Below are 23,908 nucleotides of genomic sequence, written 5' to 3'. Positions count from 1 at the left end.
CCAGCACCCGCACACGCTGGCGCGGGCAGGCACACACGCCCAGCACATGGCTCAGCCCAGGCTTGGCTCTGCGCCATCCGCCTCGCCGGTGCCCGGTTGTGCCAGGGTGTGGTGGGATGCAGCCGGAAGGGTCTGCCCGGGAAACGTGCCCATTCTGGGACTGCCCAGCGGGAAGACGATGGGTTTCCCGCAGCCGCTCACTGGTGCACCACCTTCACGTGCAGCTGCCCACGTTATCTGCGGGCAGGGAGGCCGGGCTCCTGAGCTGATGGGGTGCTGGCAAATGGGAGCAGCAAAGGATGCCTGGGGGCACCAGGCTCCCATCGCTGACCACAGCCGTGCATCCCACACTAGCCCTGGGCTCCCCTCCCTGGGCCAGGCCATGCTGCCGGCAGGACGACCCACGGAGTGCCCTCAGAGCTGCGAGTGCCATGGGATGACAGGGACCTTACCAGGAGATCCAAATGCACTAAAAATAGTGCTGCCTTCCCAGCTGCCTTGGCACAGGACCTGATCCCTGCCAGCACACCCTGAGTGCCCTGAAACAGCCCATGCCTGGGGTTGACCTGCCCCAGCTCTGTGGGTGGGAGGGCACCATGCCTGGGACACCACAGCCCAGTGTCTGAGCACATCGCCCTGGATGCTCCTGGGTGCAGGCAGGGCCCCAGGTGCGGCAGGGCCCTGGGTACAGGCAGGGACACAGCCCCAGCGCCATCTGGGGGACACGGGCAGGACAGGGGCACAGGGAGGCGCAGCCCCCACTGCTGGGATGGCGGTGTGGGTCTGTGCAGGCCCCGGGAGCCGGGGGAACGCCCCACGGCCCCCCTGCCCCACAGCCCTTGTGCAGATGCTACCCCTGTCTTCCCATCTCCCATTGACCAGAGAATCAGCCAATCAGAAGAGCCTTGCAGTACCCACCTTGCCCATTTTGCTCTCCACAGCGCTCCCCCATGGCCTTCCCGGTGGGGATCAGCCAATCAGAGAGCCGTTTTCTGAAGGGCATGCCCTCATCCAGACACGGTGGCTCTTATTGGCTGCTGCCAGGGCGGCGGTCAGAGGCAGCCATGTTGGGGGCAGCAGGGCAGCGGCTGGGCCAGGGGGCTACCATGGCGATGCCAGGGTGGTGCCGGGGCACAGCTGGCCTGGCGGGGGGCAGCCCCGATGCGCCAGGGCTGCTGGCCATGGTGGAGGCCTTCTATGGGCGGGCGGCTGCTGTGGTGGAGGTGGGGGCAGGGGCAGGGGCCTGGCGAGGAGGGCTGCCTTGGGTGCGCGGGCTCCTGGAGATCATCCGGCACTGCAGCCACGTCCTGGAGGTGGCCTTCCCCCTGCGCAGGGACAGCGGCACCTGGGAGGTGGTGCGGGGCTGGCGGGCCCAGCACAGCCAGCACCGCCTGCCCTGCAAAGGGGGTGAGGCGGGGAGCCACGGCTCCACTACACACTTCTCCATCCCTACGCAGCCCTGCGCGTGGGGGTCTGCTGGGCTCACCCCCACCTGGCTCAGGGAGCAGGGAGCCTGAGTGGTGGGCATCTACGTTAACACAGTGATGATGGGGATGCCTGTGGCGGTGCCCAGTAGGATGCCACCCCTGGATGCATCCCACAGAAGGATGAGAGATGCCTGGGGGAGGCAGCTTTGCCAACCTCAGCTGCAGCCCAGCTGCTTACACTGGAGCACAAGAACAATGTGGCTGGTGGACACCCCTGTGTGCGTTTGACGACTCATCCTAAGCACCACGTACTCGCTGCCCTCAAAGCAGCAACAGTTGTTCTAAGCCTGAGGGGTCCCAGCCTCCTCTCCCCTCGCTCTTAGTCTCAGGCTTTCACCATGCTGCGGCTGTGCCGTTTGAGGTGCCACCACAGCAAAGCCCATGTCTGTGGGATGGGTGGCTGGTAGGAACCTGCTTTCCATTCTGTAGTGATCTGGAGGAACAGGTCAAGCTGAATGATTGCTGATCACCTGTTGCAACTATATGCTGCTGTTTCAGAAGAGTCAAAGCCTTTCCTACAATGCCTCTGTGTAATTTGTGGCAAAAAGGCAGGGACTCTTCATTTCTTCTCTCTCCTTTCCCAGGGGTTCGTTTCAGCAGTTCAATCGGTGTTGATGAAGTAAAAGCCCTGGCTGCATTAATGACGTACAAATGTGCTGTAGTGGGTAAGTACAAGGGGAACGTAAAGCGCATGGTGACTTGGGCATGGGATGGGGCTGTGATACCGTGAGTCAGAAAAGCTCGTTAAGTGGTTTGAAAATCAGAAGTGCTCTAGAAGTGCAGGATGTTCCTCTGGGCACAGATGTGAGAGGGCAAGGCTTGCTGCAGCTGCAGAATACACCACTGACAGTCCAGGATGTTCGTGTTAATCAGGGAGCGTCAAGCATCGTGCTTCTCAGATGCAGTCTTTGTGCCTGGGTTGTCATGGATTCAAATCTGACTGGTGGTGTTGGTGGCAGGCTCAGGGACCGTATCCTGTCTTGCCTTCAGCTCCACTCCCCAGAGGCCATGTGGCATCAGGGGAGAGCTGTGTGGAGCATTGGGAAGTGGTGGGTCCTTGCCTGGATTCACCAAGAAGGTCATGATTGCCATGGTCACCTTTTCCTCCTGGGCAGCAGGCAGAGAACATCTGTCTGCCTTACTTGATCTTTTCCAGATGTTCCTTTTGGTGGTGCCATGGCGGGCGTGAGGATCGATCCAAGGAAATACTCGGTGAGTTCACTTCTCTCCTTCCCCGGCAACGGCCCATAACTCACGCTCCATTTGCACAGCCCTTCCTCTCTGTGCGTATTACAGCGATGCACTCTGACAAGCTGGGGGACACGTTTGTAGTGAGTAACACTCATCCAGTGACTGCAAAAAGCAGCTCAGGGTGGGGAGAGGTGTGGTGAACTCTGGTTTATGGGTGAGTACATCTGGCCAGATACACACTGAAGGAGTCTGGAGTAGGGATGCTCCTGCTGCTGCCTGCTGTGCTGGGAGAAGGTACAAATCACTGAGGGGCTGGAAGGGCAGTGAGCAAAGGGACCAGGAGTTCACACATCTCTTTTTTTTCAATCCAGGGTCCCCAGCTGCTGTGAATTAACTCCCTGGAGACGTCAGGGTGTGCCCTGAACAGGCAGGACAGGGCAGCGCAGGGCAGCGCAGTGCAGCTGCCTGATGCCGTACCGTGGCTCTGCAATTTTTCTTGGGGCCTGTAGTAACAACTGTGTTTCATTGTTCTTGCACAGGAACATGAGCTGGAGAAAATAACGAGGCATTTTACTGTAGAAATGTCCAAGAAGGGATTTATAGGTGAGAGCAGTTTTGTCCCCACTCTGTAAGCAGTGTGTGGCTTGCAGGCAGGGGAGCAGGCAGCAGCTGCCTGGCTGGGCAGGCACAGAGGCTGCTGCTCATTCACTGCCTGGTGCTCTGCTGTTTACTGCTTTGCTCTGCCTGCACTCTGAATTTGGAGCAGGGAGAGCCTTGTGCTGTGCTGAGCACAGCAGGGCTGGCCCAGGCTGCCTCACAGGTACTGCTGGGCAGGGGTCTCACCTCCACATTACCCTCCATTCCCACTGGCCTACGCAGTCACAGGAAGGAGTGAAGGTTTCTCCTGCCTTAGCACATGGTATAGAGCTCAGTGGGTGCTGGTCACAAGGCAAAGACCTTTACGTTCCCTCTTGACTTGAAAGTGTTGGGAAGGGATATGGCAAAGACCCTGCGAAAGCCAAAGACATACATGCCTGAGGGAAGCTGGGGAGGCCCTGGGGCATGGGCAGCTTTGGTCAGGGGACTCCTTGGTGTGCCCAAGGACATGACCAGCCTGCAGGAATCAGCTGGTTGTGCATGTGCCATTGGTTGGAGCAAAGCAATTGAATTGCAAAGACGGGATTTGACAGATTTTTCTACCTCCGCAGGGGCTGGGATTGATGTGCTGGCCCCTGATGTCAGTACCGGGGAGAGGGAGATGTCCTGGATAGCTGACACTTACACCCACACGCTAGGGTACCGGGTAAGTTCCAATAATGCTGGTTTGGAGCCCAGGGTGCTGTGGGCACTACGAGGGTTTGTGCCCAGAGGCCCTTGCCAGTGAGTTGCTTTAGGTTGCGCTGAGGCTTAGGGGAGGGTGAGGGAAAAGCTGAGGCTTGGGGAAAGTCCTCTCTAGAGGACATGCACCAGGTGAAACCTTAACCTTTGTTCTCCCCATCCTGGCCTCGCAGGACATCAATGCCCAGGCGTGTGTGACAGGAAAGCCCATCAGCCAGGGAGGCATCCACGGGCGACACTCTGCCACCGGGCGGGGGGTCCTGCATGGCATTGAGAACTACATCACCAACACAGAGTACATGGACTACATCGGTCTGAGCCCTGGCTTCCCTGGCAAGACATTTGTGTTGCAGGTGAGTGCTCAGCCCAGCTACAGCTCTGAAGAGGGCAATTCCTCAGGATCTTTCTGCCCCTCCTTTCCAGGACAGCTTTCAGTCTCAGTGCTGCCTGGACATGATTTCCCAAATCGTTCCTCACCCTGTGGCAGCTGACACTCTTTTGAGCAGTTTTTCAGACCTGCTGTGTGTGGAGGTCCAGGGATTCCACGCTGCGCACACCACACAGGCATTCCCAAGGTTTCTCTGTAGCCAACCTGTCTGAAATTGCTCTTAAAATAGAACCTGTGACTGACCTTCACCTGGGCAGCAGGCAGAGCAGAGAGGTGGCAGGACACAGTTGGCTCTGCCAGACTGGGTGGAGAGAGCTGACCCTAGTGATATCACTTTTCTGTCACCGGCAAACAGGCCATAGTGAGCTGTGATATTACCCACAGTGAAGGTCTTGCTTGTGGGTGCAGCTCCCATCTCTTCTGGGTGCTCTGTGGGTCTGGCCCACACTGGCCTGCCTTGCCCAGTGACCTGGGACCTCGGTGGGATGCTGCAGGCGCCAGCCCTGCCTTTTCCCCTTTCCTCCCAGGAAGGACCTTCCCTTCCCTGCAGCCCAGGGTCTGCTCACAACTGCGGTGAAGTGCTTCCCCCTTGCTGTAACTCCAGGAGCTTCTGCTCTCGGCCAGGCACCGCTGCCCAGACCCACTGCCCGCTTTGCGCACAGCTAACTGTTCCCTGCCGAGGCCACCGCTCTCTGCAAGGGAGAAATAAACTGGAAACCACGCAGCTGAAGTTTTGCCTGCGGCCGGCACTTTGTGCTTTCCTCCAGGCGCTCGCTCCTCGGCGCAGCTCCCTGCAGCGGGGAAAAGGCTTTGAACCCCGGAGCTGCTGCCTGCAGTGCTCTCAGGAATGGCCCTGCCTTCACTCATCCCTTCCCTTCCCACACATCCTTCCGCTTCGCTGGTATGACAGAGAATGAGAAGGCTGAAGTCATCGGCTACTGTTTGTATAATTTTGCTGTGTTTGGAGGATGTTTTACAGTCTCAGGAACCAGTGTTTCTTTTCAGAGCTGTACCAAGCTGGCAGGCACTTTGGGGCAGACAGTGCAAAATGATCTGTTCCTGTAAGAGCGGAGCTACCCCCATGGCCCTGCCTTGTGCTGGTGCCAGGGCAGCCAATCGCACCCCCTCAATGTGAAGTGCAGTAGGATTGCTCGGATTGTGCCTAGATGCTGCACGGTGACCACCAAGGGACTGTTCCTCATTAGAGCTGTTTTCTGTTGAGATCAGCTCTTAGAAGTTGAACAGCATGCTGTGCTTGGAACATCATGTCCAGGAGCTCTGGAGGTGATAAAGACAGGCTGAGTTAGAAGCTGTTATCCTGCAGGCTCTGCTTTTCACAACCCTCTAACTAGCCAAGGAGACCTCTGTCCTGATCCTAGTCTCCATCCAGCCAAAACATTCACCAGGAACTGCTAGATCAGGGGTTCCTATTTGTGCTTCTCAGCTCAAGCTCCTGAGAAGGGGCTGTTACCAGAGCAATGGGTCAGTTTTCATTGTCTTCACGACTTCCCTCTCCCCAGACCGTCTCTGCTCTGTGTTGCTGTAGGGCTTTGGCAAAGTGGGGCTGCACACCATGAAGTACCTGCACGAGTACGGAGCCCGCTGCATCTGTGTTGGGGAGACAGATGGAGCCATTTACAATCCTAGAGGGATTGACCCCAAGGAGCTAGAAGACTATGAGCAGGTGAGTTGAGCCCAGTCAACCCAGCTCCTCTTCTTAGGGGGCGATGGTCAATGCCTGGCTCTGAAACGCTCACAGAGAAGGGGGCTGCCCCTGACCTTCTGCAGAGTCCAGCTCTGAGGGCAGTGCTCGATGCTGCCAGGCTGGGCCCAGAACTCTCCTGCTCATTCCAGGGCCACGGCACCATAGTTGGCTTCCCAAAAGCAGAGCGCTATGATGGCAGCATCCTGGAGGTGCCCTGCGACATCCTTATCCCTGCCGCTATTGAGAAGCAGCTCACGAGGGAGAATGCACCCCGAGTGCAAGCAAAGGTACAGACTGCTCATGCCGCACACTCCCAACAGGGTCTGCATCGATGCGAATGACAGCAGCGCAGCTGAACCTTCACTTTTGGTGCTCAGCACCCCAGGGAGGTGTCACGTCACTGCACTGACAACTTGCCTGGTGTGCCAGAGGGACAGAGCCTGAGGCAGAGGTGGCAGGTCACATAATTCAGGGGAAGAGGAAAGCCTGAGCACTTCCCTTTGCTGGCAAGGAGCAAGGATTTTTGGAGTGACCTTGGCTGGCTCTTCTGGCATCCTCAGTCTTCATCGCTGTATCAGATCCTCCCCTCAGGGCAGGGGAGATTATATCCTTGAAGGCACTGGGTGTCACAGTGTTGTCACAGCAGATAAGAGTGAACAAAGTAGGGGACTGCTATGAATACCAGCTTCCTTTCACTGTGAGCTCTAGGGACCAAAGGGACAGGGTGTGCTGGAACCTGGGACTCTGTCACAGCCAAGGTCTTTTGCAGTCTGAGATTTTAATCATTCTGTGCAAAACATGAGGTTTGAGCTTTTGCTCATCCTGAACAGCTTTGATGGGGAGGTGAGTGCCCAGACCCCTGCCACCAGAAGTGGCCTGGTAGAGGGAATCCATCAGCAGGGAAAGCAGCCTGTCACTGGTTTCTTCTTTTGTTTCTTCTGCCTATCTCACCTCTGTTCTGCTTGTGCTCTCAGATCATTGCAGAAGCTGCCAACGGCCCCACTACACCAGCAGCACATGAGATATTCCTGCAAAGAAACATCCTGGTCATCCCGGTATGTCCATCCCCATGCACACGGTGGGCTCATGGCTATTAGGGCCACACAGTGTTGTCAGCTGCTCCGATGTGGATCCATGCTCTGGCATCAGGCAGCATTGATGGTGCTGTCTCAGTCAGCCTGTTCCCTGCCTTGCCCCAAGCTCCTGAGCACACCTCAGATGCTGGTTTCCCTTCTGAACCCTCCTGGTTCTTGGCTGCAGCAGCCATAGATCACGGGGCTCCTGGACAGCATCGGGATGTCCTGCAGCTGCTGATGGGCCAACAGCGAACCATGCCACATCACACGGGGTGTCAGAGCAGCTGGTGTCTCTGCTCAGAGGCAGCGCAGAGCCATTGTGGCTCTAGGATTCAACCATCCCAGTAACCTCAGGACTGTCTCTGAGAACAGAGCCCAAGAGTATGGAGAGGGAACCAAGGCAGAGGACAAGAGATCCCCAGGCGCGTCAGGGGTCTTGGGGTCACCCGAAGCAGCAAATCTGAAGCATGTACTGCCCTTGGCAGGACGTGTATGTGAATGCAGGTGGTGTGACCGTATCCTTCTTCGAGTGGCTGAAGAACCTGAACCATGTTAGCTACGGCCGCCTCAGCTTCAAGTATGAGAGGGAATCCAGCTACCACCTCCTGCAGTCAGTGCAGCACAGCCTAGAGCAGTGGTTTGGCAAGGCCAGAGGGGAGATCCCCATCGTCCCATCCCCGGAATTCCAGGCTCGCGTGACTGTAAGTGTCTATAACCATAGAAGATTGTCTTGGCTCACTTACTTATATTCCCAGACACTCCTGTCTGCCATCCCAGTACTGAAAGCTGAGCTTGTGGCACACACACAGCCCCTTGTGCTATTATCATCCCGCTAGTGTAGAGGATGGAGTGGTGATGCCATGTGTGGTGGTACAGCCCTACCACCTGAGGATGCTGCTGGGTGCTGCAGGGCATCCCTTGGGAGCCAAGCCATGTGCTGGAGCCAGCTGCAGCAGTGGCAAGTCAAGCTTAGACCACCTGTGGTGCTCTTGCACCAAGCAGAGGGGTTATGTTTGATAAATGAGTTTGGGGGGCCAACCTCTAACCTCTCCCACAAAGGATTCACTTGTTCTCCTCCTCAGGGTGCATCAGAGAAGGACATTGTGTATTCAGGACTGGCCTACACCATGGAGCAGTCAGCCAAGGTACCTCCACAGGCTCCTGGCCTTGCCCATCCCTGCTGTCGGACCCCTTGCCTCGCTGCAGAGGCTCTGTGCTGTATTTGAGGGGTGCCCACCCACAGCATCCCATCACCACTCCCGGTGGGTCATCTCCCCAGTAGTGGCTGTGGCCACACTTTGGGTAAAGCCCTGTGCTCAGCAGTGTCCCTTATTGCTGTTGGATCCCTGTCCCTCTCTGTCCACCTGAATCTGTGTTCACCATTTCCAGGGTTGCTTAGATGAGCCAGTGGGTGCAGGGTAGTGCCAGCACTGCTGGGTGGGAGGTCTCATGCCACCCCTAGGGGAAGTGGCTGCATGCCGTTCTCAGCAGCGTGAGTGGTATGCGTGGAGCCCACCTGTGAGCGCAGGGACTGTCCCCAGGGGAGTGCTGTGGGGCAGCAGTGGGAGAACATCTCCAGACCTACTTGTAGGTTGCTCCAGGTCTTACAGAACAGCCCATTTGTTCATCTGGTGTGGAGGTGACCTCTTCCCTTTCAGGTGCCTGGCCTGGTACTTGTGCGTATGGTGCTGCCTGCACCCTCCTTTCTGTGTCCTCTGCGCACTCCTTGCCCCTAGACTCTCCCAGCACACACCAGCCTCACAGCTCTCCTCTCTCTCTAGCAAATTATGACCATGGCTGCAAGGTACAACCTGGGCCTGGACCAGAGAACTGCTGCCTACCTGTGCGCTCTAGAGAAGGTGTTCACCGTGTACAATGAGGCCGGCTTCACCTACTGACACAGCACCCAGCAGGGCTGCCCCAGGCGTCACTGCCAGCTGCACAGTGAGGGTGACAGTCCTGCTGTGCAGAGGGTGCACAGGACACTGTGTGTTGCATTGAGGGTGCACCCTGGTCTCTATAAATGGTTGATTTGAGCATGTTTTCTCTCTGCTGCCTGGCTCTCAGGTCTCCTGGGGAGGGGGCTGTCTTCCACCACACCCCTCTGCCCCAGACCCTTTACAGCCTCCTGGGCACTGGAGGAAGCCATGCTGATGCTGGTTTGGGTCTACTTGCCCATGGCTGGCAGAATTGGACAAGGAAGGGGAAAAATGCAATTAGGTCTAGGGGAGGGGACAGCCCACAGCACAGCCAGCCCCAGGAGCAGTCGTCTCAGTCCATTTAATACAGTGGGCGCTGCAAGCACTGCTGCAACTGGCGCAGACATGGGGAGCAGAGCCAGGGCAGGGATTTGCAGGCATCAGCAAACCTGTTGTGTGTCCGTGCTGACTGCTGCAGCTTCACTCTTTGCCGGCAAAGCTGGTGAGCCAGCATGGGTGGGAGATTTAATCTGATATTCATAGCAGGGAGACTCAGCCCAGCCTCTCACCCCAGCCTGTGCTGCAGTCGAGGGGCTGGAGGCTGGCTGGGGACTCAGGCAGCTGAAGGCCCAAGGACTGTGCGCTGGGGTGAGCACAGGACCTCCTGCTGTGGTGGATGTCGCTTAGTGATGTGTGGCAGTCACACACCCTTGAGGTGGTCACACTGCCGCTGAGCGAGCCGCAGGTGCCAGCCATGTCCCCGGCCCCCTGAGAGGAGCAGGGTCACGTAGGATGGTCGGGACAAAGAGGAGAGGCTCCCCTTTGCTCTGAGCTTCTAGCACAAGATCAGGGTGCACCTCTTCAGAGGTGCCTTGCAAACAGCAGCACATCCTGCTGCAGGGAGGACTGGGGGAAGCCTGTGCCCAGCACCTGAACCCCCTCTGCTAGCACAGCCAGCGTCTCCTAGGAGGGAAACAGTACTCGAGCCCAGGACTGTATCTGGCGTTGTCCTGGCTCGGGGTCCTCAGCTTCAAAAGGCCCCCTGCATTCACCTGCAGACGCAAAGCACTACGGCCAGCACCCAGGCAGGTGGCACGGGGACACTGCCTGCACCCCAGGCCTCAGCCAGAGCGTAGCTGGAGGCCCAGGGCACAGTGTCCTGCTGCCGACACAGCAGCAAGCAGACAGGAAAGCATCCTGTCCTGCTGAGAACCCCATCCTGCCCACTCCCCCAGCCAGAAGGGGTCAGCTAGTTTGCCCCAGCCTCTTACTCTTCTTCCCAAAACTACCCCTGCCGCCAAAGCACGGGGCCTCCCCTCTCCCCAGGGAACCCACAACCAGGACCAGGGGGCTACAGACAAGAGTTGGCTTTATTCACGGACACGGGGGCAGCTGTGTCACTGGCAGCTGCCCTCGTATTGCACATCCAGCGACGGGGGCGGGGGGATATCCATGCCACGTCACAACACAGCATCGGCACTACAGGACCTCGGCAGGGGGGCGCGGGCACCGTCACCACCCAGCAGGCTGGGGAGCGGGCCTGGGCGCCAAGGGTTCACAAAGGCAAAAGACCCGTCCACCCATAGAGAGAGAGAGAGAGAGATTAAAAAAAAATAGTTCCACGATGACCAGAGCAGAACCACAGGGACACGCGTGCAAGCAAAATGTACAGCAGCCCGCAAGCAGGTAAACATGCTTTGTACAGACACAGACACGCTGGGACACAGCCGGGGTTTATGGCGCTGGGAGGGATACAGAGCAATAAACCCGGGCTTCATGGACACACGCACGCACGCACACCAGCCCCTGCGGGCAGCGCCCACGGCTCAGGTACATGCCGGGGCTCGGGGGCTTGGAAATGGTGGGTTTTCTCACTGCTAGACATGGTACAGAGACACGGACACAGTCCCTTGGAACGGAACTGGAGGAAGAACTCGTGAGCGAACGGGGCAGGAGCACCCCTGCTCCTCCCTGGCACACGAGCACCGGCCGGGGCCGGCTAGGGAGGCGCAGGGGGCTACCGGCGGTTCGTTGTGCTGCTGGTGGAAGAGGCAAGGACGGGGGTCCATTATGCCTCTGGCTCATATTCCTGGTACTCCTCCTGTGGGGTGGGGAAATAAAGAGACAGTGAGAGAGCTCAGATGGGGCACGGAGCCCCTGCCCCCACCAGCCCCAGGCCAGCCTGCCCACAAGGCTGCAGGGCTGCATGCAGGGGGCACTGGGAGCAGGCAGGCTCCAGGCTTTGCTCCTGACCGCAATGGCCACCAGCATGCTGAGTGCTGGCACCCCGTGCCCTCCACTGTGCCCTGCGCCCCCCTGCTACCCCATGCCTTCACCTGCGGGGGCTCCTCGTAATTCTCTCCCTCTGGCTCCAGCAGCGGCTCGACCAGCGGCTCCTCAACAGCCTCCTGGGCCACCTCCTCCGGCTGGGGGTGAACCAGGGAGTCAGTCCCATGCACACAACCCCCCATGCAGCACCCACCCTCCCTGCCCCTGCCAGACCAGGGGGACCTGGCAGAGACCAGCAACGCACCCGGGATGCTGGGGGGTCCATGTGGGGGGCCCAGCAGGGCGGGCTGGCAGGGCCACCCCGGGCACACACCAGCCCACCTAGCTGGGAGGTGACAGGCAGGAGTCCACGGGAGCCGGGCCTGGGTGTGCGGGTCCCTACACCGCTCCCAGCGCCGGGCTCGGCAGCTGATGGGTGCTGGCACCGTGTGGGCCCTGGCAGGCTCCAGGCACCAGCGGGGCTGCGGGAGCACCCTGCGTCCCTGGCAGGGGAGGGCAGTGCTGGGTAACCCTTCCCCAGGGCTGGCAGAGCAGCTGGCAGGAAGGAAAGGGGGGCGGCCAATCCCCCCGTGCAGCAGCGGTGGCGGCGGTGGCCTCATTTCTTCAGCTGATGCTATTTTGGGCTAAGCTGGAAGCCAACAGCTCATGGGGGTGGCGAGATTCGAACCCGCTGCCCCTCCCCACCCCTCCGCTCCCGCAGCTGTCAGGTCACCTCGCAGCCACTGGAGCGATGCGCCGCCAGCCCCACATCGCAGGCTGCCATGCAGGAGCCCGTGCACACACACGACCGCAGCAGCCACGCGTGCAGCCGGCACGCTCAGGGCAGCAACGCCTGCCTGCCCCGGGCACAGGCAGAGCAGCTGGGGCCCCTCGGGGTCCCTCCTGTGGGGCTGGGGAGCAGCCAAGGGGCTCCCTGCCGAGCCCGAGGATGTGCCAGCCTCCCTGCGGGCACGGCAGTGGCCGCGGGGGGTCTCACCTTCAGGTCTGCAGGGAACTCCTCCTTCTTCACCAGGCCGGTGGCTGCCGCGATGTTGCCAGCACCCGAGAAGGCTGCTTCACCCAGCTGGGACGCCTGCTCCTTCGCTTTCTCAGCCACTGCAAGAGCCGTGGGGTGCCCATCAGTGCCCCAGCCTGTGCCCAGGGAGGGGTGCCCAGCTGTGGCATCGTGCCCCGCACCACCCAGGGGCTGGTGGCGAGTCGCTCAGCAGGATCAGGCCCTCCCCGCCTCCCTTCCCCAGGCGCCGGGGAGGGGATCGGGACACTGCTCTGCAGCTGGGCAGGGAGTGTGAGCAGCCGCCGCAAATCCTTCGTTGCGGGCCCTGTTACATAAGAGGCTTTAGCCGGGTGACATCAGTCCCTCAATTAGCCTCTGATCTCGCTAGTGCGGATGCACTCTCAGGGCCAGAGGGGTACCACGGCAGGGGACTGGAGGGGACCATACCTGAGGTGACGCCTTGCACCACGCCTTGGGTTTTACTCCCTGGGGGTAGAAAGAGACAGAGATGGGGTTAGAGGGGCCAGCAGCCAGGCTCCACCACGTGCTGTGCCCAGGACCCTGGCAGGGCTCTGCAAGCTCCTGCCCGTACCCCAGCCACGCCAGGACAGCTGGGGGGCCGAGCACCCGCCTGGCTCCCCCCAAGGCTTCTCCAGTCGCTGCAGGAGCCGGGGCCAGGGCAGCACAGGGCCACTGCCGTGTGCCATGCCAGACAGAGACCCCAGGGCCCAGCGCTATGCCAGCGCACAGCTGGGCAGCGTGAACACCAATCGTGCCGCTGAGCAAAGCCTCCTGCGGGAGCTGGGATCCGTACCCAGAACTGGTGCCGACATGGCCTGGGAAGCCCCACAGCCAGAGCAGCCTGGGGCCGGGTGCTGCTGCTGACCATGCTGACCCTGCCAGGCTCCCTTCAGGCAGAGCAAGACCACCCACAGGTGCCAGGACACTCTATGGGATGGGAGCGAGGTGTCTGCAATGGAGGGGGGGGTTGGCAGGGGCTGGGCAGCTCCTGCAGGATGGGGTCTCAGGACGCTCCTTGAGCTGCTGGACCCCAATCCAGGGCACTCACCCCTGGGCAGGGTGGGGGTCTGGGGCAGGCACCCACCACTGCCCAGGGGAACAGTTCCAGGGCCTCAGCCCTCCTGCAGAGCTGATGTCCTCCGGAAAGGGATGGATCCCCAGCCCCGTGCCCTCCATCCTGCTGCAGGCAGGGGCAGCCTCAGCTCCCCCCCCGAGCAGCCCACCACCACAGCCGGGCATGCAGCCTGCCCGGGACCTGCTACCTCCCTGCCAGTGATGTCTTCTAGGGCTTGTCCCCGAATGGACCCTGGCCACAAGGGGCAGCGCGGAGGGACCCCCTGGCCACCAGCTGGGTGCTGGGGGGATGCCAGCAGAGCTGTGGTGTGGGATGTGCTCCAGGACATGGCCTCTCTGAGGGGGACAAACATGTCCCCAGCCCCCCTGATTCGAGCCGGGCACAACACAGCACGGGGGTCACCACCTCCATCACGGTCCCTCTGCACTCCTGCCCCAGCGCCCCCTCGGCCAGGAGCCCCGGGGCCCTCGGGCTCAGATCCGCGGGAGCCGCCGGGGGGCCGGTCCCGAGGGGCCCGTCCCCGCAGCCTGGCGACCAGCCCCGGGCCCTGCTCGCGGAGCCCCATCCTCCTGCCTGCACGTGCCCTGCGGGCAGGGGGTGGGCAGGGTACTGCGGGCACCGGCCCTCTGCCCTCGGAGCACCCCGCCGGCGGGGCGGCCGTGGCGGAGCAGGGGCAGGCGGGGAGCGGAGAGCGGGGCCGGGGACAGCTGGGGACGGCGCGGAGTGGGCAGGAGAGCGCAAGGGCAAACGCAGGAGCAGGCAAGGGCAGGCAGAGGGGGCCGGCAGGGGCATGCGGGGGACGGGCAGCGCTAAGCCGGGGGGCTGGCAGGGGGCAGGCAGGCCCTTACCGACATAGAGGACCCCCTCCTTGGTCTTCTCGGCGGCCTCGGCGACCCCCTGCTTGGTCTTCTCGGCGGCAGCGACCACCCCCTCCTTGGCCTTGGACAAGCCCTTCATGAACACCTCCATGGCGGCTCTGCGGGGAGAGGCCGCACGGCTTCACCCCGCCCCGGCCCCGCTCCCGCGCATCCCCGCGCATCCCCGCGCACCCCCGCGCGCCCCCGCGCATTCCTGCGCGCCCCCGCCGCCCCCCGACCTGGCTCGCTGGCGGCGGGGACTGGCAGGGCCGGGCCGGGCCGGGCCGGGCCGGGCTGCGGCGGGCGGGCTCGGTGCGGCGGTGCCGGGGCCGCGCCGCGCTGCGCGGGGGGGACGGCGCCGGGCTGAGCCGCGCCCGGCCCTGCGGAGCCGCGCCCGGCCGCCCCCGCCCCGCACGGCAGCTGCGCCCCGGCCATTTGCCGCACGGCCTGGCCCCCCCGGGACGGGCCCATCACGCCGCACCTTCTCCGCATCCCCAGCCGGCCCGCTCCCATCCCGCGCTGCCCCCCGGCGAGCCTGTCCTGGTCCCCACCGCGTCCCGTCCCCTCCCTGTCCCATCCCCTCCCGATCCGGACCCCATCCCCTCCCCGCTACAGGCTGTCCCCATCCTGTCCTGTCCCACTCCCTCCACGTTCTACCCTGACCCCACACCATTCCCGTCCCCTGTCCCATCCTGATCCCATCCCCTCCTCATCATGTCCTCTTCCCACCTCATCCCACCCCATTCCCATCCCACCCTGTCTCCACACCATCCAGTTCTGATCCCATCCCTGCTCCATCCCATCCCATGTTCTCATCCCATCCCCACCCCCATCCCGACACTATCCCGCCCTACATGCGTACCATCCTGCCCTGCCCCGTACCACACCATCTTGATCCCTACCCACACTGTCCCCACCTTACCCCATCCCACCCCCCTATCCTGATCCCATTCCACCCTGACCCCCTGCCAGAGGGGGGGGATCCCCCTCACCTCCCTGCTCCCCAGAAGGGCACCCCCCCCAACACACTGCCCTCCCGCCCCATCAACCACAGCTGGGATGCTGCCTCATCCCACCTGCCTGTGGGCACTTAAGAGCCCAGGCTGGGGAGCCTAGGCTGGGCAGGATGGCTACAGGGGAGCAGGTGAGTGCTGTTCCTTGGGCTGGGCCTGGCAGCTGAGCCCAGGCAGCCCTGCTATCCCCTTTGGGTTCCCGGCTGTGGGATCCATGTCATGCTGTGCGGGTGGCTGAGGGGTCACAGGCTCCCTGGGGTGGCTGAGGGGCTCCTTGAGGCTGTCCCTCCTTCCCCAGCGGAGGCAAGAGGAGCGGCGGCGGAGGGCTCAGCAGCAAGAGCTGCTCCTGGCAGAGAGTCTGGGCAAGCACCCGTTGCAGAACAGGTATGGGGGGCCCAGTCATGGGCAGCCTCTCCCAGCACTGGGAGGGGGGTGCTGGGGCTGGAGGTGGGCTCCAGCATGGCTGAGCCCTCCCATCTCCCCTCTGTCCCCAGGTGGGCACTGTGGTTCTTTAAGAATGATAAGAGCAAGATGTGGCAGGCAAACCTGCGCCTCGTCACCAAGTTCAGCACTGTGGAGGACTTCTGGGCGTGAGTGTCCCATGGTGGGGCAGTGAAGAGGCCCTGGTGGGGGGAGGTCTGGGCCAGAGGAGGGTGCTGGGTGTCCCTGGGGCAACTCTTCTCACCTGCTGCTTGTCTCTGCCCGGTGCAGGCTGTACAGCCACATCCAGCTCGCCAGCAAGCTCACCTCTGGCTGTGACTACTCCCTCTTCAAGGTGTGACACCTCCTCAGAGTCCCCTGCAGCACCCAGCATTATGGGGGCACACTGGGTGCCAGTGGGGCTGGCAGGGTGCCCTGGCCATAGAGCAGGAGGGGAAGCCTGGCTGGGTGCTTGCAGCTCCCCAAGCTGGCTCTGGCCGGGTGTTTGGTGCCCCTGACCATCCCCTGGCCTGTCCCCAGGATGGCATCGAGCCCATGTGGGAGGACAGCCAGAACAAGCGTGGCGGGCGCTGGCTCATCACCCTGGCGAAGCAGCAGCGGCACACTGAGCTGGACCGTTTCTGGCTGGAGACGGTGAGTGCGGCCTGCCGCGGGTGGGCCTTCAGGGTCCTGGCAGTGGTGTTTTTCACCTGCCACAGCACTGAGCCCCAGCGGGGAATGTCCCGGGCTGCCCTTCTCCTTCCGGCAGCTGCTGTGCCTCATCGGGGAGATGTTTGACGAGTACAGCGATGAGGTGTGCGGTGCCGTCATCAACATCCGCGCCAAGGGGGACAAGATCGCCATCTGGACCCGGGAAGCGGAGAACCGGGAAGGGGTCACCCACATCGGGTAATGAAGCTTTGGCAGGGGGCTCTTTGGGGCCAGGTTTGGGGGGAATGGGGTCCCTGGGCAGGGAGCCAGTGGGAGAAGCGATGCTGCCCCGTTCACGCAGTCCCTTCCTTCCTCCAGGCGTGTCTACAAGGAGCACCTGGGCCTGTCGCAGAAGGTGGCCATCGGGTACCAGGCCCACGCAGACACGGCCACCAAGAGCGGCTCCCTCACCAAGACCAAGTTTGTGGTGTGACTGCAGGGGGAGTGGGGCGCTGCCCGCGGGGTCCCCCTGTCCCATCCCACAATGAATGTCTGCAGCTGAGCACAGTCCGTGTGTCCAGGGCTCTGAAACCCTGGGGTGTCTCATGCTTGGGGGGGCTCTTCTGGGAGGGGGACAATGTGTTGCTGTATCTTGTACCTGCCAACTGGGTGAGCACAGAGCTGGCATCACCCGGGCCTCACTGTGGGCTTTGGGCACTGTGTGTGAGTCCTTGCCTCCCCCAGTGCCTGGGACCAGTGCCCGTCTCCCTGGGGCTTTGGGGGTGTCCCTCTGTTCCAGGGGACCCTGGATAGTCCCCAGGAGGATGCTGGGCTCTGTCCTCCCCTGGCCAAGGCATGGGCACAGCTCACTGCCCTGCGAGCCTGGGTGTGGGAGGGGGTACCAGCACCCTCTGGGTCTCCCAAGCCTGGGGAGTTGGTCCCCATCTCTCCCAAGCCCCTGCACATCAGTGGGACACAACTCTGCCTTCTCGGGAAGACCAGCTCCCCAGCTGAGGACTGCCCAGCATCCCCGCAGGGTCGGCACTGGGGCTGCGGCACAGCATCGTCCCCATGCTGCCCACCTCAAGCTGTTTGCTCACACCCCCTCCCATGGGTACCTGCAGCACAGCTGCAATGAAGCTTATTTGCTTCCCAAGGGTTTATTGGTGCCAAACCTGCAGGTTCACAGCCCCAGTCCATTCAGCCCTGGGCATTTGCTGGCTCCTCCTTTCCATGGCCCATGTCCTCTGCTGTCCCTTCTGGCTGTCCCAGCCCTGGCTGCAGAGGGGGCTCCCTTAGTCCCCCACCTGCTCTAGCCCAGCCCATGCTCTGACCTCTTATTTGTGTTTTTGATTGAGTCTGTCCTTCCCCTCCCCACCCCGCCTATTCAGGCTCTTGAGGTAGAGCTGCCTGCTCACCTCCTGACAATGCTGCCTGTACTTCTGGCCTCACTGCAGCTCTTCTCCGGGAGGAGCCTCCTCCATCCCCTCCAGAAGCCCCCAGGCAGCTCCAGCTCAGCCCAGGGCTGTAGCCTGCCCAAGACAGCACGTCCAGCCCACCTGCATCTCCCTGGGAGCCCAGAGCCAGGGCCACTTGTCCCGCACTGCTGTGTGGTGCCCATGCTGGCTCAGTGCTGCCCTGCCTGCAGCTGGGGCTGCTCGCTGCGCCTGGAGTCAGCCGAGAGCTGGTCCTGCAGAAGGACAGAGCCTTGACAACGTCTCTGCTATTGCAGTGGGTTGAGGCATGTCCAGCCACAGCTCTGCCGTGGCACCCTGGGCCCTTGGCTGCCAGCAGTGCAACCCTGCGGGGTTTGCTGGCACGTGCTGAGCCCTGCCCTGGGCCACTGCCGTGGCTGCACAGAGCTTGGCCCTGGGCCTCAGCTGCCCTTCTCCAGGGCCACCAGCCTGACAGCTCCCCTGGGGCAGCTGTGCCGGGGTGCTGCCTGCAGCCTGCCTGCCCTTCACCACCCCCCATTGCCCCCTGTGCCAGGCACAGGGGTGCGAGAGATGCTGCCGGGGAGGGGAGGTGGGAGCCCGTCCCCGGCATGCAGCGTGTCCCTGCCGGCCCTTGTACCTGTGTGCAGGTACAAGGGGGACAGGACCTTGCTGCCCTCCCCTGTAGGGCAACCAAGGTGGTGGTGCTGTGGGCCATGCTGGCCCCATGGCCAGCAGCAGGGCCAGGCAGGGAGGGGGAAACAGTAGTCGGGGGGGGGGGGGGCTGGTACCCCCGAGCCTGGGTTGCCTGCAGGCAGGAGAGGCGGGAGGTCCTGGAGAGGGGACCCGGGCATAGGGGCTGCCTGCCTCGGCTGGGGGCTGCCGACTGCCCTGCCTGGGGTCGGTCCTCATGGGCAGTGTGTGCCGCCGGGCGGGCAGCCCGGCTGCTGCCTGCACTGCCGGCTCCTCGCCACGCGGTGGAGCCGCTCGCCCGGCCTTGGCCAGCTCCGGCAGGGCTGGCAGCCTGCCCTGCCTGCAGTGGGGTACCTCGCGCAGCCCTGCCTGCAGTGGGGTGGTAGAGCTGCCCCAGGCCACCCCCACCCCCCCGGGTGAGAGGCAGGCAGGAGCCACGCGTGGGGCACAGGTGGTGGGGCTGGCAGGCCTGAAGCTGGAGGGGAGGTGGAAGCACGAGGGTGCTGAGCCCACCGTCCAAGGCACTGTGTGGCCACTGTTTGTGCCCCCCAGCAGCTGCAGCATGAAGTGGGTGACAGCTGGGGGTTGCCTGTCCCTCTGCCCCTTCAACCCACTCATCTGCCTGATACAGCCCCCCAACCTGGCTCTGGGGCTGAGCTCCCCGCCATGCTGGCACACTGTACCTGTCCCGTCACCCCCACAATGGGCACAGCAAGGGGGCTGTGCTCATGGGGTGTCCTGCACCCTGCCACACCCGGAGGCCAAGGTTGCCGGGGGGATGGTGGCAGAGGCTGCCATGCGCTGCCGCGGTTCGCTGCCATTTGCGTGCAGCCGCGGGGGGATTTCATTTGATTGGAAAAGTAATAGGGGCCATTTATCTCCATGGCTTTATGGGCTCCCAGCAGCCCCACAGCTGGGCCAGGGACAGGGGGCTGGCAGTGCCCTCCTGGAGGCCACCCTTTGGAGTCATGATGGCCTCCATCCTCAACTCCTGCACCCCAGGGTCCCTGCCTGGAGGAAAGAGGGTGCTGAGAGGTGGGGGGCACTCAGGGACACCCTGGGTGGCCGCAGCGGCGGCCGGCAGCCACCTAGTGAGCATAGCAGTGCCCGGGCTGCCCCCAGTCTGTCTCATGCTGGGCAGCTGTCCCAGCTGGCAGCCGAGCTGGCAGCCCTGTCAATAATCATAATTAAAAATTAATACTAATCAAAAGAGAGAGGCAGATGGCAGCAGGCATGCAGCAGGACTGCAGGTGGGGGCGGGGGGCACTGGAGCCATGGGGGCCAGCGAGGACAGGGATAGGGGCACCAGGGGAGCCATGGGGTGCAGTGAGGCAGGAGGATCAGGATGCTGTGGGGTCCAGTGGGGATGGGGGGTGCAGGTTAAGGGACCCATAGGGCACAGCTAGTATGGGGATGTCGGGCCAGGGTTGCTATGGGGCACAGCAGGGATGAGGACAGCAGCATGGTGCTGGGCTGACACAGGCATAGGGACCTGTGTCCCCCTTTCCGGGCAGACAGCTCAGGTTGGTGGTGCTGGGAGCCCGCCCAGGGTCACCTTGCTGGCAGCTGGCATGTAGCCAGGGCCGGGCGCTGCCGGTCTGCACCTCGGCTCGGCAGGCTGCCAGCCTGGTCTCTCCCTGCGCCGGCTCTGATGGCTCCGACAGCGAGGACAGATCCTGCCCCTGGCACGTACTCTGTGCCAGGCTGGGTGCAGGCACTCATCCTGCTGCGACCAGTGCGTGCTGCAGGGTTAAAATCCCCCAAAGTAACTGGGGAAGGAGTTGCTGGCTCTGTGACACGTGGGCCGGGGAAGAGCAGGCAGCCCTGGCTCACGGTGGGAGTGGGCAGGCAGCGCAGTTGCCGGCACTGGGGCTGTGCCACGCTGTTTCTGTGGTGCCTGCGCCCACCTCCCTGCCCTGTCACCTGCCCAGGAGCCACAGGGCTGCTCTGGGCCCTGGCAGGGGAGACATGGGCACAGAGGGGCCCTCCAGCCCTGGGGTACCCCCAGCATCTCCTGAGCATCCCTGAGGGGACAGGCCCCCACAAGGTGCCCTATGCCCTCTCTGCCCACCCTGCTGGCCCTGCCCAGGGTGCAGGCTGAGCTTACCCTCCACCCATGAGCACCATGGCATGCGAGGAGGGGTATCCAGGGTGAGGGGTACCTACAGCGCACCGTTCCCATGACAACGTCCCTGGAGACAGCAGCCGGTGCGGGAGAAGCGGGAGGCAAGGGGCCCACGGACGCCTCCACACTTGGGCTCCTGCATGGCAGGACACAGCAGGGCGCAGCAGAGGGGCTGCACCTATGGGTCTTGCTCCTGGCCTCAGGCTCTGCCTGCCCCATCCTGCTCCCTGCCTGCTGCCCCTGCAGCATGGGGCTGGCAGGCATGGCAGTGCTGGCTCTGCCCACCCACCCTGGGTTTGCACAGGGTGGGGACTTGCGCGGCGGAGTTGGCACAGCGGGTTCTGCACGGAGGGGAAGGGGTTAAGTGCCTGCAAGGCTGTCCCCAGTGCCAGCAGCAGAGGCGGGGGAGAGGGGGACAGCATCTCCTGCCCTGTGCCGCAGGGAGCCTGTACCTGAGAAGGGTCCCTCGCTGTCACTTCTCATCTGCATGACAGTGGCAGCCAGGCTCCTGCAACACGGCTGAGCACTCTCCTTCCCCGCAGGGACGGGCTGGCACTTCCAGCTTGGCAGAGGCAGGCGGGGGGGGGGGGGGGGGGGGGCGGGTGAGGGGGGGGGGGTGAGGGGGGTCTGGGGGAGCGGGTGGGATGGGGACGGGGACAGAGACAGGAGCCGTGTGGCCATAGACCTGCAGGCATCAGACCTGCAGGCATGGCTGCGGCACGGTGCTGTGAAAGGCTGCCCGCAGTGCCCCACTTGCAGGCAGAGCTGTCCCCACCACTCTTCCCTGTGCCCCCCATCGCCTTGGGGTTTGCCCTGCTGGCCCTGTGCCACAGCCTGGGTGCCCCCCGGTCGGTTGGCATGTGCCCACGGGGCCTTGTCCCCCCCCACAAGACACTGTCCTGGCCCTCCACCATAGGCACGGTGCAGCCTCTGCCCACAGCCCCAGCTTCCCCAGCCGACACCACCAGCTCGGAAGGACCAGCCTGCACCTCCCTCGACACAGATGCACCCCAACAGCTGGGAAAGGGGGGTGTCCATTAGCACCCCCACATCCTCCTGGCATGGCACAGGGACCGGCTGCTCTCCCAGCTCAGGGGGAGCAGCCCCAGCCCCGCGGCTGCCAGGGCACAGGGCACACAGCGGGCAGTGCCAGTGGTGCCTGTGCTTTCCCTCCTGGCCCTGTGCCCCTTGCAAGGGGCTGGTGATGCTGCAGCCCTCACCCAGCCGGGGGGCTGCCAAGCTCCCAGCGTGTCTCCCTGCCCACCCACCTCAGCGCCGCATCTCTGGCTGGGAGGGCTGGTGTTTCCCGGGCGGTCGATGCACCCATCGATCCCACACACCTCCGCCGGCTGCTCTCCCACCGCCCTGCTAATTAATTGTCTGCTGCTGCTGTGGAGCGCTGGGCACCGAGGGTGCCTGGGCTGCCTGCACCCTGCCCTGCTTGTGAGCTCACAGCCCCTGCCCCACACATGGTCTGGCGGCCCCGTGCGAGCTGGCACCCACCTCAGACCCATGCTGGACCCACGTGTGCTACAGAGTGGGGCTTTGTGTGTCAGGCTGGGGAGGGGTCTGGCAGGCCCTGGGCTGGGGTGAGGGGCACACAGGGCTGGGGGGGGCTGGGGGACAGCACACGGCCCCTTTCAGCCCTGCCGGATGCCTATGTCCAGGACATGCTCCCGCAGCTCGCAGCCATGCCTGCCCCAGCCTGCCCCAGCCCCCAGCCAGGCACAGGGACGGGGACGGGGACAGGGACGCTGCCTTTGTGCCTGGCTGTAATGAGATTTCTGCTTGGCTGCCTGGATAGAAAATCCCAGCCAGAGGATGCAAAAAGCCTCTCCGAGCCCCAACAGCCTCCTGCCCCTGCCCACCCCGGGGCATCCAGACCCACCCCAGAACCCACAGTGCTGCCAGAGGGGCATCAGCACCAGCTCTGGCTGGGAGCACCTGCTGCGCTGGCTGCCACAAAGCACCCACAGGGTGCAAAAGCCAGCAGCTTCGCTACCTGCTGGCCCCACTCCCCCCGTCCCAGCCCCACGCTGCTACAGGCGCAGGCACCGCACACCGGTCTTTGGGGACCCCAGGCTGCACAACACCGCCGTGCTCGCCCTCCTGTCTGCCCAGGCGCAGGCGCCAGCACACCAGTGCCTCTGGCCACTGCTGCTTCTCTGGTGAGGTCCTGGCGCTGTGACACCTTGTCTGCAGGACACGTGTGTGCAGGGTGGCACTGCACTGTGCCCCAGCCCCTCCAGCCACCCCCTCTTCTCCCACGGCAGAGAAAATCCATCTCCTTAAAAAGCGGGGAGTGGCTCTGCGGGTGCTGGGGGCTGCAAGGAGCGAGCTGTGCCGGGATGGGCTTTGCTGCATGTCTTAATGGAGCCCTTCCCGCCCCCGGCGCCGTGCGCTGTTAATCTACTCTTGCAAATGGCTAATTTTGAAAATCCTCTTATCAGAATTAGGTCCTCAACATCCATATTTATTTACTTTTCATTTTCATAATCTTTCTGTTCCTTGTGTGGCGGGGGTTGTTCTCAGGCTCCTGGCTCCATTTCTGAGTATCCCTGTGCAGGATGAGGCCTGGGATGTCCCACGCCGTGCCATGCCTTCCTATGCTGTGCTGTGCCATGCCGTGCTGTGCCATGCCATGCATGGGACACGTTCCTTGCGTGGCACACGTTCTTTGCACCCTCAGCTCTGCCGTTGACACCAGCAGCGCCAGTGCCCGCTCCCCACTGGGGCACCCTCCCAGCCCCCAGCGCCCTGCAAAGCCCGGACCCCACCCAGCGCCAGGGTCCCAGCCGCACCCGGCTTGCAGGGCCATACATTATGCATTGTTTATTCGTCAGCACCTTCCCCGTTTGTAACTCAATTAGGCAGATGGCAGTTTTGCTAATACAATGGTGTTTAATATTCGACTTCCTTAAATACCACAAATGGATGGGGAGGCAGTGCAAAGGCGATCCATTATACATGAGCTCGAATACCTATTTAAATATTTGATGGGAGTTTAGAAAATCTCGGGGCTGGCCTTGCCCGTGGCTGCCGGGGCTGGGCAGGAGGTTGGCCATGGCACAGGCAGGGGCTCGGCCAGACCTGGTGATGGGTGGCAGCTGCTTTGCCTCGGTTGGCCCGGCCAGCCACGGCACCTGGGGCATGTGGTGAGGGGGGAGCGGTGCCAGGGTGGCGGCATCCCAGGGAGGTGGCAGCCACAGCCCGGGCAGCCCAGGTACTGCCAC

At 62.8% G+C, this 23,908-nt stretch overlaps 3 protein-coding genes across 5 annotated transcripts; 2 read left to right on the top strand and 1 right to left on the bottom strand.

The window, feature by feature from the left end:
* Positions 1-1,106: 1,106 nt before the first annotated feature.
* On the top strand, positions 1,107-9,083 carry LOC309410122 (glutamate dehydrogenase, mitochondrial-like; the record flags this gene model as incomplete). The annotated part of the gene is made up of 12 exons (XM_082006461.1): positions 1,107-1,407; positions 2,072-2,152; positions 2,644-2,699; positions 3,218-3,281; positions 3,887-3,981; positions 4,190-4,369; positions 5,951-6,088; positions 6,259-6,396; positions 7,084-7,164; positions 7,671-7,886; positions 8,268-8,330; positions 8,967-9,083. The coding sequence occupies 12 exons, from the start codon at positions 1,107-1,109 to the stop codon at positions 9,081-9,083; spliced, it is 1,530 nt and encodes a 509-aa protein (XP_081862587.1).
* Positions 9,084-11,172: 2,089 nt separating this feature from the next.
* On the bottom strand, positions 11,173-14,509 carry SNCB (synuclein beta; the record flags this gene model as incomplete). Of its 3 annotated transcripts, XM_082006306.1 has the most annotated exons (5): positions 14,332-14,509; positions 12,835-12,873; positions 12,370-12,488; positions 11,441-11,530; positions 11,173-11,205 (listed from the first exon to the last, which is right to left on the bottom strand). In XM_082006306.1, the coding sequence occupies exons 1-5, from the start codon at positions 14,450-14,452 to the stop codon at positions 11,173-11,175; spliced, it is 402 nt and encodes a 133-aa protein (XP_081862432.1). In that variant the 5' UTR covers positions 14,453-14,509. The 3 variants fall into 3 exon arrangements, with proteins under 3 accessions (XP_081862432.1, XP_081862434.1, XP_081862433.1); XM_082006308.1 differs by lacking the exon at positions 11,441-11,530; XM_082006307.1 differs by lacking the exon at positions 12,835-12,873.
* A 957-nt stretch (positions 14,510-15,466) lies between these two features.
* Positions 15,467-16,917, top strand: EIF4E1B (eukaryotic translation initiation factor 4E family member 1B; the record flags this gene model as incomplete). The annotated part of the gene is made up of 7 exons (XM_082006460.1): positions 15,467-15,484; positions 15,652-15,737; positions 15,848-15,943; positions 16,065-16,128; positions 16,314-16,427; positions 16,543-16,682; positions 16,803-16,917. The coding sequence occupies 7 exons, from the start codon at positions 15,467-15,469 to the stop codon at positions 16,915-16,917; spliced, it is 633 nt and encodes a 210-aa protein (XP_081862586.1).
* Positions 16,918-23,908: the final 6,991 nt, after the last annotated feature.

This window comes from Phaethon aethereus (genome assembly GCF_964289735.1).
Source record: "Phaethon aethereus genome assembly, chromosome: 14".
NCBI classification, from domain to species: Eukaryota; Metazoa; Chordata; class Aves; order Phaethontiformes; family Phaethontidae; genus Phaethon; species Phaethon aethereus.
The sequence above is the reverse complement of the archived record's forward strand: the minus strand, read 5'-3'. Positions and strand labels throughout refer to the sequence as shown.